Source organism: Callithrix jacchus, chromosome 10, assembly GCF_049354715.1.
Source record: "Callithrix jacchus isolate 240 chromosome 10, calJac240_pri, whole genome shotgun sequence".
NCBI lineage: Eukaryota > Metazoa > Chordata > Mammalia > Primates > Cebidae > Callithrix > Callithrix jacchus.
Window position 1 is genome coordinate 63,606,324 of NC_133511.1, and position 12,109 is coordinate 63,618,432.

Here is a 12,109-nt window from a genome sequence, read left to right on the forward strand (position 1 = left end):
TGATATTCCCAATAATGGAAAGAATAAAACCTTCTTTGTGCTGCTCTGTCTCCTTAATGTGGGTCCTGACTGGGTCTGAACAATCCTCTGAAAGTTAGTACCTTATCATCTCTTTCAGAACGTATTAGACAGAGATATAGCTCTTGGAAACTACCAAAGGTGACAGGGGTATTAGATTTTGGCTCAGGATATGGAAAAATGAAAGCTGTCAGTAAGAGTATGGCCTGTCTCACATAGTGGTGAGTTATCCGTCAGTGGAAGCATCTACATGATAAGACCATGTTATTGAAGGAATTTGTATTCTGGGAGTAGGATTAAAAGACTTACAGATTTGTTTATTAATCATACCTTTGGCCGGGCGCGGTGGCTCACGCCTGTTATCCCAGCACTTTGGGAGGCCGAGGCGGGTGGATCATGAGGTCAAGAGATCGAGACCATCTTGGTCAACATGGTGAGACCTCATCTCTACTAAAGATACAAAAAATTAGCTGGGCATGGTGGCGCGTGCCTGTAATCCCAGCTACTTGGGAGGCTGAGGCAGGAGAATTGCCTGAACCCAGGAGGTGGAGGTTGCAGTGAGCCGAGATTGCACCATTGCACTTCAGCCTGGGTCACAAGAGCGAAACTCCGTCTCAAAAAAAAAAAAAAAAATCATACCTTTACTGGTATTCCCAGAGGCTTTTTCTCTGGAAATCAGAAGTAAATAATGCTATCTTTGCCCTCCAATAGCTCCTGGTCTGCTATAGAAAAAATACACCTCTGTAAGATCATAGAAGAAGTTGCCCTTTACCTGAGCATTCAGTGAAGATGTTGCAAATGAGGGTCTGTGGTTGTTGTGAGATGTCCCAAAGGGGAACTTCATCATATATGGATGAACTCCATCAATATGTGATGCTCTGGGGCTTTAGCTTTGAGACTGAATTTTTGAAAATATGCTGACACAGTGTGTAGCCACAAAGTGTTTGGGACAGACTGAATCTGGTCTGTATTGTTTTAGCTTTGACAATGACATGTCAGGCCCAGGAAAAGGGGATCTGCTTTGTCAGTGGCCAGAGATAGTCATTTAGACCCTCATATTTCTTCCCCCACTCAGTTCAGGTTGATAGTTGTTTTTCCTGTGTGTGAGTAAGAAGATGTAAATGTGCATTCTTTGTCAGGGAGGAAATAGGCTCATGCCTGTGGAGGACTTTTTATCCAATCCTGCATTGTCTTTTGGTTCATGTCTTAGTCCCAGGGTGCTAAAATTTCAGAGGCTGGGTAGCTTAAAAATCACACAAAGTTATTTCTCACAGTTCTGGAAGTTGGGAAGTCTAAGATCAGGGTGGCAGAAGATTCAGGGTCTGGTGAGGGCCTGTTTTCTGGTTCCTAGATTTTGTCTTCCTGTGTCCCCTACATGGTAGACAGGTCAAGACAGTTCTCTGTGGTCCCTTTTATAATGACAGTAATTCTATTCATGAGGGCAGAGCCCTCATGTTGTAATCACCTTCCAAAGGTCCCACCTCCTAATGACATTAATGATTAGATTTTCAACATACAAATTTTGAGGGACACAAACATTCAGACCATAGAGTTCAAGTCCCCATAGTCTTCTCTCTCAGAAGAGATTGTTGAAGAAAGACTTAGTCTATCATGTTTATTTGTCATGGACATTAAAAAATCATAAATCAGAACACTGGGTTTTATGGAAAGAGCACCTGATTAGTAGTAAAAAAAAAAAAAAAATAGAATTCAAATCTTACCCTTTGCTTGAGTGTACTTGTTAAAATCTTCCTACAGTCTCCACATCTGTCCAGCAGTATTCCCAATATCAGGATGAAGGTAAGATGATGCCACACAGTTCAAGCCAATGCAAGAAATGTCCAGCTTCTATGTCCAAGACTGGCAGAAGACTTTAGGGTTCTAGGCTTGCCTTGTTTTTATTCGTCTGATTCTATAGTAAGGAAACATTGACCAGATAGGCTAAGTGACCTTTTTATTTATCATGTAATAGGGCTGAGTGATCCAACTCCTGAGCGAAACTATCAGTTCTAACTCATGTCAGTCCATAATCTCTCCAGGAATACCTTACTAAATGATAGTCTCGGCTTATCAGAAGGCGTTGGCTCTGTAAGCCCTTGCTAAATTCCTTCCATTCTTGAATCACAGACATTCAAATAGAGGTCAATTATCAGCATAATGACTATGTATACAACACTCTGCAGCTTTTAAGGGACACTTATAAACATTATTTCATTTCATATTTACAGTTACCTTTTATTCATTGATTTATTCAGTAAATATTGGCATCTGCTATGCTGGACTCTTGGGATAGAGTTTTGAACAAGACTCAATACTTGGTCTCATAGATCTCAGATCTGGTAGGACTCTCTGGGAGGTTTAGTAGCTCTCTCTTCTTTGGGTAACATGGACTCTAAATCCCATCTTTGTGCAATGTTTGGATGCTTCTAGAGGTGTGGGAATTGTGGCAGTCTTTCTAATTTTAGGATGTCTTCCTTTGTGTTGTGATGAAATATAATTTTATTATGTCATTTTAAGTTAGTGACCTTAGTTCTGCCGTTTGGGGCTTCACAGAACATGTATGCTTGGTTTTCTCCAGGAGCATCCTTGAGAGATTCGAAGTTAGTCATTCTGTCCCCTAGATTCTGCTTTACCCTGAATTAAAGAACCTTTTACTTTACTTTGTGCTAAGACATAATTTTACTCTGTGTATATACTTAGCCTTTGAAATGCAGTGCTGTGGCTCAGTGTACTCTGATTGTTCCTTCTCACCCTTTATCTGTATTCCTGCAGTTACCTTGTGGGAGATGAGCTATGGGTTGTTATGGAATACTTGGCTGGAGGCTCCTTGACAGACGTGGTGACAGAAACCTGCATGGATGAAGGCCAGATTGCAGCTGTGTGCCGTGAGGTAAGGCCAAGGGCCAAGCTGTCTTGGGTAGAAAGCTGCCTCCATATTCCTGTCTCCTGAAGTTCCCTCTCCAGTGAGATCTCAGCCTGGGCTCTATGGAAGTGGTAGAAATTAGTGCTGACATTCCTATCATTCCTGTATTGTACCTGTGTTTTATCATTTCTATAACCATGGTTTTTTCCTTTAAAGTTAACTTTATTCTGCCCATTGTAGAAAAAGCAAAGTATATATTTTAAAACATTACTCGTAATTCCAATCTTAAAGATAACCACTCTAAGTACATTATAATATATTCCTTTATCTCTATTATATGGGCATATATTGCAATCATTTTTATTCTGCTTTCTTGCTTTATTTATGTGCTATGAAGAAAATAAAGCAGGGTAAGAAGGTAGTGATGGAGGAAGTACTATTTTAGACAGGTTTTTCAGGGAAGGTTTTGCTATAGATCTGAGTAAACATCTGAATGATATATAAAAAGCAAGGCAGCAAAAATCTAGGGTAAAATACTTGCAGGAAAATAAAAAAAGAAAACAAAGCTCAAATAGATACTCTCCTTTCTCCTCATTGCTATTAAATGTCTAGAATCAATAATACACTGATGTAAGTGGACAAAAAGCCTTCCAGAAGGCCTTCATGAGAAGCAGTATCCTCAGGGAATAACCACATTTTATTTCCATTAGAGCAAAAAGATGAAGGGAATATTCAGACACATTGAGGATATTGGGTGTTTTGCTCATGACAGACTAGAACTTTTTGCTGGCCCAATAATGCAAAAGTAATTGTAGTTTTTGCCATTACTTAAAAAAACAAAAAGCCAAAAACCACAATTGCTTTTGCCCCAACCTAAAAGGAAAGTTAGGAAATTAGGGAAAGCATAGAAGATGAGATGAGGCTCAGAATTTTGTGGGGATGAGTATAACAGTGTGATTGGGGTTTGATGGCATAAGATCTGAAATTATGTAGTTGTATATTTAATCAGTGTTAAGAAGAATAAAATGTGAAACCAATACTGACTTAGAAAATATGGTCACCTTTGCACACAACTTTAGGATCTAGAATGTTCACAAGTAATTGGAATTAATTAATGGAATTAATACCAGGCTGAGATTCTTAGGGTTTCTGACTTTTTTTCCTTTGTTCCACTACTAATGCAGTATTTCTTAACCTTCTTTTCATTATCTCCTTCTTAAGGAGCCTTTTTCCTAAGCATACTGCCTGCCATTAAATTTTAACATCACAGATATATAGCTCTGCTGTACATACTATGGCACTTTGGAGGGTCACAAACCATTGTAATACCTAAGATTATTTTCACCCCACCTTATCACCCTCAGGAACCAAGTTTCACTGGTGGAGAATACATGCATATGTATACTTTGGGAAATCATTTTGCTTCAAATTATTCATCTGTTAAATGGAAATTGAAGCATTCACACTGTATAAACCTTAGGGTACTATATGGATCAAAAAGCACTTGGAAAAAAATTTTAATATTGTATAATAGATGGTATTACTATTCTTCAGTTCTAATAGAGATTATCTCCTCCTTTTTAAAACGTGTTTATTGAGATATAATTCACCCATTTAAAGTATATAATTCACTAGTTTTTAGTATATTCATAGAGTTCTACAAGCACCATCATAATGAATTTTAGATCCTTTTTATCACCCCCAAAGAGGAAATTAATATCTGTTAACAGCCACTCTCCTTGTCCCCTACCCTGACTCTCCCAGCCCTATGCAACCACTAATCTATTTTCTATCTCTCTAGTTTCCCTGTACTGGACATTTTATATAAATGGAATCATGTAATATTTGCTCTTTTGTAATTGTCTTCTTTGACTTAGCTAGGGTTATGTTTCAAAGGTTCATCTATTTTGTAGCATGTATCAGTACCTCATTCCTTTTTATGGCCAAATAATAGAATGGACATTTGGGTTGTTTCCATTTTTAGCTGTTATAAAAAATTATGCTATGAATACTCATATACCAGTTTTTGTCTGGAGGCATGTTCTCATTCTTTTGGGTATATTCTTACAGGTGGATTGCTGGTCATATGGCAACTCCATACTCAGCTATTGAGGAACTGCCAAACTGTTTCTGTAGTAGCTGTTTTACATTCCTGCCAGCAATGTATGAGAGTTCCAATTTCTCAAGATCATTCTTTTTGATCATAATTTGATCATATCCTGAGACCTGGGTCTCCAACCTTCTAAGAAGAGCACCTCTTACATTTTCAGGGAAAACTCAATTCTGGCTATTGGTTTATTCTTAATTTAGCCATTGGTATATTCTTACAAAGTAAAGTATTAGGTTAGGTCCATTTAAATAGTATTTTCCTGTTCGCTTGTATCTTTAATGATTTTTAATTGGTAGATTTCTTAAAAATTAGATTTGGGTCAGTGAGCTCAAATCATTGATTTAGTAGAAAAGCCATGATGATCTCATCTGATTCCCACATTTTATAGATGGGAGAACAGAAGAGTGAGTTGTCCAGAATTATATAGTCAGTGAGGTAGTAGCAGAACCAGGCATTTTAATTGTACCATTGTGTCTCTTTGTTACTCATTCTGCCTGCTAAGTATAGATGTTTTCCAAGGTTCTTCTCCTTCTCCTGTACCCTTTGCCAGATTCAACCATTCCTATAACGTATATAAAAATCACCTCTTCCCAAATGACATGTAAATATTAACCCCTGTATGGAACCTAAGATTCATAAATTCAGTTGCCTACTTTGTCTTCAGATGTCAAATTCAGCATATCCAAAATAGTACAACATATCTCCTCATCAAAATAAGATTATGCTGCAAACTTACTGCTTCTAGTATCACTTCCATATGTCTGCTTCCTCAAATATGACCCTTATTTGTTGTTTTTCTCTAGTCTGTCATTATCAGATCCTTTCCATTTTTTTTCAGTATTTTTTCTTGGGCCTTAGGTTCTTTATCAAGGATTTAATTTAAAAAAACGAAAACAAAAACAAAATACATTGGAGGAACTCTTTTAATTAAGAAAACTATTTTAAGGTGAAAGGCAGCATGAAGTGTTAAAAGAATGTTTAGCTAGGAGATGGAAGACTTGGTTCTAGATCTGGCTCTGCGACTGATTTGGGACAAGTCCTTTTACTCATTGGGGCCTTACTTCCTTTATTTTAAAGTGAAGAGGTTGAATTAGTTTATTTTCTATTAAGTCTTCTGTATTATATGTATGTCCTTTCTTTCTCCCCCCTGCCCACACCACTTCAATAGTGTCTGCAGGCTCTGGAGTTTTTGCATTCGAACCAGGTCATTCACAGAGACATCAAGAGCGACAATATTCTGTTGGGAATGGATGGCTCTGTCAAGCTAAGTAAGTAGGAGCCTTAGGAATGATAATGCTTCTCTCCCTGTGGGGCCCTGTCTCTTGTGAAATGGTAATCATATAATAGTAACTACAACACTCACCAAAGGGTCTTTATTATTTCATGGGATATGAGGGCTGTTTTATATTCTTCTGTATTAATCATAGGACATCATTTCATTATTTTTTCGTTCATTTATGCATTAAACAACAACCACAAAAAACTTTGCTAAGTGCTTACTCTGTGCTAGGTCCTATGATGGGCACTGAGGGTACATTTTCCCTACCTTCAAGTTCTCAATCTAGTATGGAAAACATGTAATAGATAATTAGAAAAAAGAGTTTTGTGTAATTTCTTTCATTCAATTATTCAGCAAACTTTTTATTGAATGTCTAGTACATGCCAGCCCTTCTAGGGATATGAGGACAAGTAAAAAGACATAATCTGTACTATCAAAAGCTTCCCAGTTTAAATAAATTTATAATTGCAATATAATATAAAAACCACTGCAAGTAGAACATTTTGTTCAAAGGTGTAAAGACCATTAGTCCAGACAAACAGCCTGTGTCATGGGTGGATGGGCAGTTTATGAAGGATGATTAGCAGCCCTGGGTCTGGGGTGTAAAAGCAGGGCCATGCTTAGTCATAGGTGATTGGGGTTTAAATCAAGGACTCATACCCAAGGAATAAGGCAAGGACCTAGTTGCCAGATTTGGGAATATGAGAATGGTTTTCAAGAACAAAGCAGAATTCAGACAAGCAATCCAAGAACAAAATAGGCAGCTTGGAATTTAAGTCCTTTGGTTTGAGGAGGGGTAGGAGGCCAGAGATGGTATTTCTTATATTCTTCCTATTTCTCTTCAGGATTCAATAGGAAATAGGCTAGGAGCTAGACATGAAGGTAGCAGTCAAGTGACTTTGGAGACTTTTGGACAAAAGATAGGAGAGCTGGGAGCCAGGCACAGCTTGTCACCTAAGTGTGTACATACACAGTCAATACTTACTGAAGTGAGTGTATATCCTAACTGTATATTCTTTCTCTTATTTTTCTTTTCTAGCTGATTTTGGATTCTGTGCACAGATAACCCCAGAGCAGAGCAAACGGAGCACCATGGTAGGAACCCCATACTGGATGGCACCAGAGGTTGTGACACGAAAGGCCTATGGGCCCAAGGTTGACATCTGGTCCCTGGGCATCATGGCCATTGAAATGATTGAAGGGGAGCCTCCATACCTCAATGAGAACCCTCTGAGAGTGAGTATTACCAGTCCTATTTCAAGTTATTTGGTCTTTTGTGTGTAGTCCCAGGAAATAGGAATCCAGGCTGTTCTCTATGGCTTTTAACCTGGAGATTCCTTTTCTGGATACAACTAGTCACTGTTGAACTTAAAGTATAAATTTTCAGGCCAGGCATGGTGGCTAATGCCTGCAATGCCAGCACTTTGGGAGGCTGAGGTGGGTGGATCACAAGGTCAGGAGTTTGAGACCAGCCTGGCCAATATATTGAAATTCGAGCTCTACTAAAAATACAAAAAAATTAGCTAGGTATGATCGTGAGTGCCTGTAATCTCAGCTGTTTGGGAGGGTGAGGCAGGAGAATTGCTTGAACCCAGGAGGCAGAGGTTGCAATGAGCCGAGATTGCACCACTGCACTCCAGCCTGAGCGACAGTGCAAGACTCCATCTCAAAAAAAAAGTGTAAGTGTTCAAAGAGAAGGAATATTAGAAGTTACTCATTCATTTATTTAGCAATTATTTGCGTCCCTATCAAGTGTAAGAAACTATTCTAATTATAATAAATTAATATGTAGTAACAGATGGTAAGTGCTGTGAGAAAAAGCAAAGTAAGGGAGTTAAGAGTAATGGAGGAAGAGGTGTGCTATTTTAGAGTAGAGAGGGAAGTTTTCTCTCATAAGTTATTTTATTTTGCAGAGTTGGGAAGTCATTTGAAGGTTTTGAGCTGAGGAGTAATATGATCTGATTTATGTTTTAAACAGATCATTTTGGCTTCTTTTATGGAAAATATACTGCAAGAGACTATTGTAATAGTTCAGATAAGAGTGGTAATGTCCTGGACTGTATTGGTAGGAGTGGAAGTGAGAAGTGGTCAGACTCAGGAAATGTCTTGAAGGAGTAGCTGACAAGATGAACTGAATATTAGAGAAAGAGGAATCAGCAACGACTGCAAGGTTTTTTGTCTGAACTGCTGAAAAAATTCAGTTGCCATCTGTTGAAATGGTGAAGAGCATACTTAAGTGGGGTAATAAAGAGTTGGTTTTGAATATGTTGATTTGAAATGTTAATTAGACATTTATGTGGAGCTGGGAGTAGAGTTTGGCTTATGAGTCTGGAGTTCAAGGGTGAGGAATCAGGACTGTAAACATAAATTTATTAGTAGATAATATATAGTTGGCATTTAAAATCAGAGGTGAGATTACTCACCTAGAGAGTGAGTACAGTTAAAGAGATTTGAGTACTGAGCTCTAGGTTACTCTACTGTTTACAGGTTAGAGGGAATAGGAAAGTAGACCAAGGAGTGGCCTTTCTAGTGTAAGAGAACAGAGAAGTGTCCTGGAGGTGAAATGTCCTGGAGATGAAAAGAACAGTGCTTCCAAAAGAAGGAGGAGGGTAGATTATGTGTCAAGTGTGATTGATAGGTTGAATAAGATGAGACAGAGAAATGAACATTGTATTTGCCAAGGCAGAGGTTCTTAATGACCTTGACAATCAGTTATCAGTAGAATGCTGGGGGTGAAAGTCTAATTAAATTAATGAAAGTGGAAGAAGAGGACATTGAGAAGGCATGTATAAACAGGCGTCTTTTAAAGGAATTTTGCTGGGAAGGGTAACAAAAATGGAGCACTATCTTAAAATGGAGTCAAGGGAGGGTTTTCTAAAAGATGATGTCTATGTGCTAATGGGAACGATTTGGTGAAGAGGAGGAAAATGGTCATGTACGAGAAGGAAGTAACAACCATAGAAGCAGTATCCTTAAATCAGAGAGAGGGGTTTGATCAAGTACTGAAGTAGAGGACATTAGATGAGCATGGACAATTTATCCATTGTAACAGAGCATATCAACACAGATGGAAATAGGTTGGTAGTCTTGGTGTAGGCAAATGTGAAATTTATTCTGATTGCTTTTATTTTCTCATTTATTCCCACCTCCCATCCAGTGCAGGAATTCCCTATGCACTGTTGCTGGTAGGTGGTCATCTACATGCTCGTGTCATCCTTGCATACCTCTGATTATTGGAAATTGCTTTGGTGCACAAAACTGAACCTACCTTCTGTAGTTTCTACCCTTTGGTCCCAGCTTTGCCTCTGACTCCACATACAACATATTCTTCTCTGCCTTAGAATGGCCTTGGAGAGATTTGAAAATGATGATTGCTGGGGTACGTTAGAAATAAGACAGAGTGATCTTAGACACTTTTTTTTTTGAGACAGTCTCACTCTGTTGCCCATGCTGCACTGCCATGGTGTGATCTCAGCTCACTGCAACCTCCACCTCCTGGGTTCAAGCATTCTCCTGCCTAAGCCTCCTAAGTAGCTGGGATTACAGGCACGTGCCACCATGCCCAGCTAATTTTTGTATTTTTGGTAGAGACGGGGTTTCGCCATATAGCTCAGGCTTGCTGGTCTCAAACTCCTGACCTCAGGTGATCCCCCCCACCTTGGCCTCTCAAAGTGCTGGGATTACAGGTGTGAGCCACCATGCCTGGCCCTAGACATATCTTTTTATGTTTCCTAACCTTATCTATGAAGTAAGGATGATAATTCTTGCCCTATTACCCAGAGTTAATTGTGGCCATTAAATTAGACAGTGCTTATATAAGTACTTTGTGAATTAGGTGCTAAGTGCTTGTAAAGATTTAGTCTTACTATGTTTTTCTTTACCTTTCCCAGGAGATGCTTCATATTAAGGGACCAGGGTAGCAACAGTTTTTACTTACATTTAATATTCCTCTCCTGCTAGAAGAGATCAATTCTTGGATGACTGAGATGAATGCACCAGGAATAATTTCTGCCAGCAGCTGGGCAGATGCTTAACTCAACAGGCTAAATGGATAATAAACCCTTCAAATGTGTAAGCAAGAATAATAATAAGGCCAGGCACAGTGGCTCACGCCTGTAATCCTAGCACTTTGGGAGGTAGAGGGAGGTGGATCACTTGAGTCCAGAAGTTCGAGACCAGCCTGGCCAACATGGTGAAACCCCATCTCTACTAAAAAATACAGAAGTTAGCTGGGCATGGCAACAGCCACCTATAATCCCAGCTACTTGGGAGGCTGAGGCAGGGAGAATTGCTTGAACCCAGGAGGCGGAGATTGCAGTGAGCCAAGATCGTGCCACTGCACTCCAGCCTGGGCGATAGGGTAAGACTCTGGTCTCAAAAAAAAAATATAATAATAAACCCTTAGTTCTGTAACATTTCATAAGTTTACAAAGTACTTTTAAATACACTATCTTATTTTTACAGACATATGAGATGGGCATTATCATCATCCCTACTTTACAGACAGGGAAGTTGGAAGTTCAGTGGCTTGCACATAGTCTCATGGCCTTCAAATGTAAAACCTGATCCTTATGTTATACTCTTTCAAGTATGTATACACAGCTGCTGCTTTGCATCCTAGAGCATAAAGCAGCTGACTGTATTTCTAGAATGTGTATATGGGGAACAAGAGAGAACCTCAGTTGGAGCTCAAGGTGATTTACCATCTTTATTGCCAGGCCTTGTACCTCATTGCCACCAATGGGACCCCAGAACTTCAGAACCCAGAGAAGCTGTCAGCTATCTTCCGGGACTTTCTGAACCGCTGTCTTGAGATGGATGTGGAGAAGAGAGGTTCAGCTAAAGAGCTGCTGCAGGTAACTGTCCCTATGCAGGGAAGCACCAAATTTAAGGAATCACTAAATCAAGCCTTTTTTACTTCATGTTTTTCTATAAGGTAGTGGATATTATAGAACTAGGCTTCTCTTCTACCACTTCCCACATTCACTCTGTTCCTACTGCCCTAACTTTTATCCCTGGGACTTTGCTCATACTCTTTTCTTAGCCTCTTCCTGTACACATTCTCCTAGGCTCAGTTTACAATCTATTTTCTGAGCACACTGAGCTTTCCATGTAGCTTTCTTGCTTGCTTGCTTCCTTTCCTTTCTTTTCTTTCTCTTTCCTTTTCTTCCCTTTCTCCTCTCCCTCTCCCTCTCCTCCCTTTGTTTTCCATTTTTTTTTCTCCATAGGGTCTTACTCTCTTACCCAGGCTGGAGTGTGCGATGACGTGATCTTGGCTCACTGCAGTCTTCCTCTCCTGGGCTCACTTAAGTGATCTTCCCACCTCAGCCTCCCAAGTCGCTGGGACTATAGGTGCACACCACCATGCCTGGCTAATTTTTTAAAAAACTTCTTTGTAGAGACAGGGTTTTGCTATGTTGGCCAGGCTGGTCACAAATTGCTGGGTTCAAGCAATCGGCCTACCTTGGCTTTACAAAGTGCTGGGACTACAAGCATGAGCCACTGTGCCCATCCTGCTTGTATTTTTCATTAGCACTTCCTATGTTCTGTTTGAATTAGTCTGGCAGTTTGTTTGAGTCTTGATGAGAAACAGCTCTCTAACAACCAAATCCTACACAAGTTATATTTTGCTGGGATTAACTCAAAGGATACATTTTTAGCAAAGGAATGTAAGTTTTATTTATGTTTTATTTTTTGAGACAGGGTCTCTATTGCCCAGGCTGGAGTGCAGTGGAGCAATCATGGCTCACTGCAGCCTCAACCTCTCCAGGTTCTGCTGATCCTCTCACCTCAGCCTCCAGAGTAGCTCGGACTGCAGGCATGTACCACCATGCCTGCC

General features: G+C 39.6%; 1 protein-coding gene and 1 long non-coding RNA gene across 4 annotated transcripts in view; one reads left to right on the plus strand and one right to left on the minus strand.

Annotated features, from left to right (window-relative positions):
- The window catches only part of PAK1 (p21 (RAC1) activated kinase 1), a 97,346-nt gene that overhangs the window by 79,856 nt on the left and 5,381 nt on the right, over nt 1–12,109 (plus strand). For all 3 annotated transcript variants that reach the window (XM_078340154.1, XM_078340155.1, XM_078340156.1), the window contains 4 exons: nt 2,791–2,908; nt 6,160–6,259; nt 7,310–7,506; nt 10,989–11,126. In XM_078340154.1, the coding sequence (XP_078196280.1) occupies nt 2,791–2,908; nt 6,160–6,259; nt 7,310–7,506; nt 10,989–11,126 (553 nt within the window). The remainder of the gene's footprint in view (nt 1–2,790; nt 2,909–6,159; nt 6,260–7,309; nt 7,507–10,988; nt 11,127–12,109) is intronic.
- Nucleotides 2,868–12,109, minus strand: part of LOC128929139 (uncharacterized) — a 41,949-nt gene continuing 32,707 nt past the window's right edge. The window contains exon 3 of the long non-coding RNA XR_008475145.2: nt 2,868–3,001. This is a non-coding gene — a long non-coding RNA (uncharacterized LOC128929139). The remainder of the gene's footprint in view (nt 3,002–12,109) is intronic.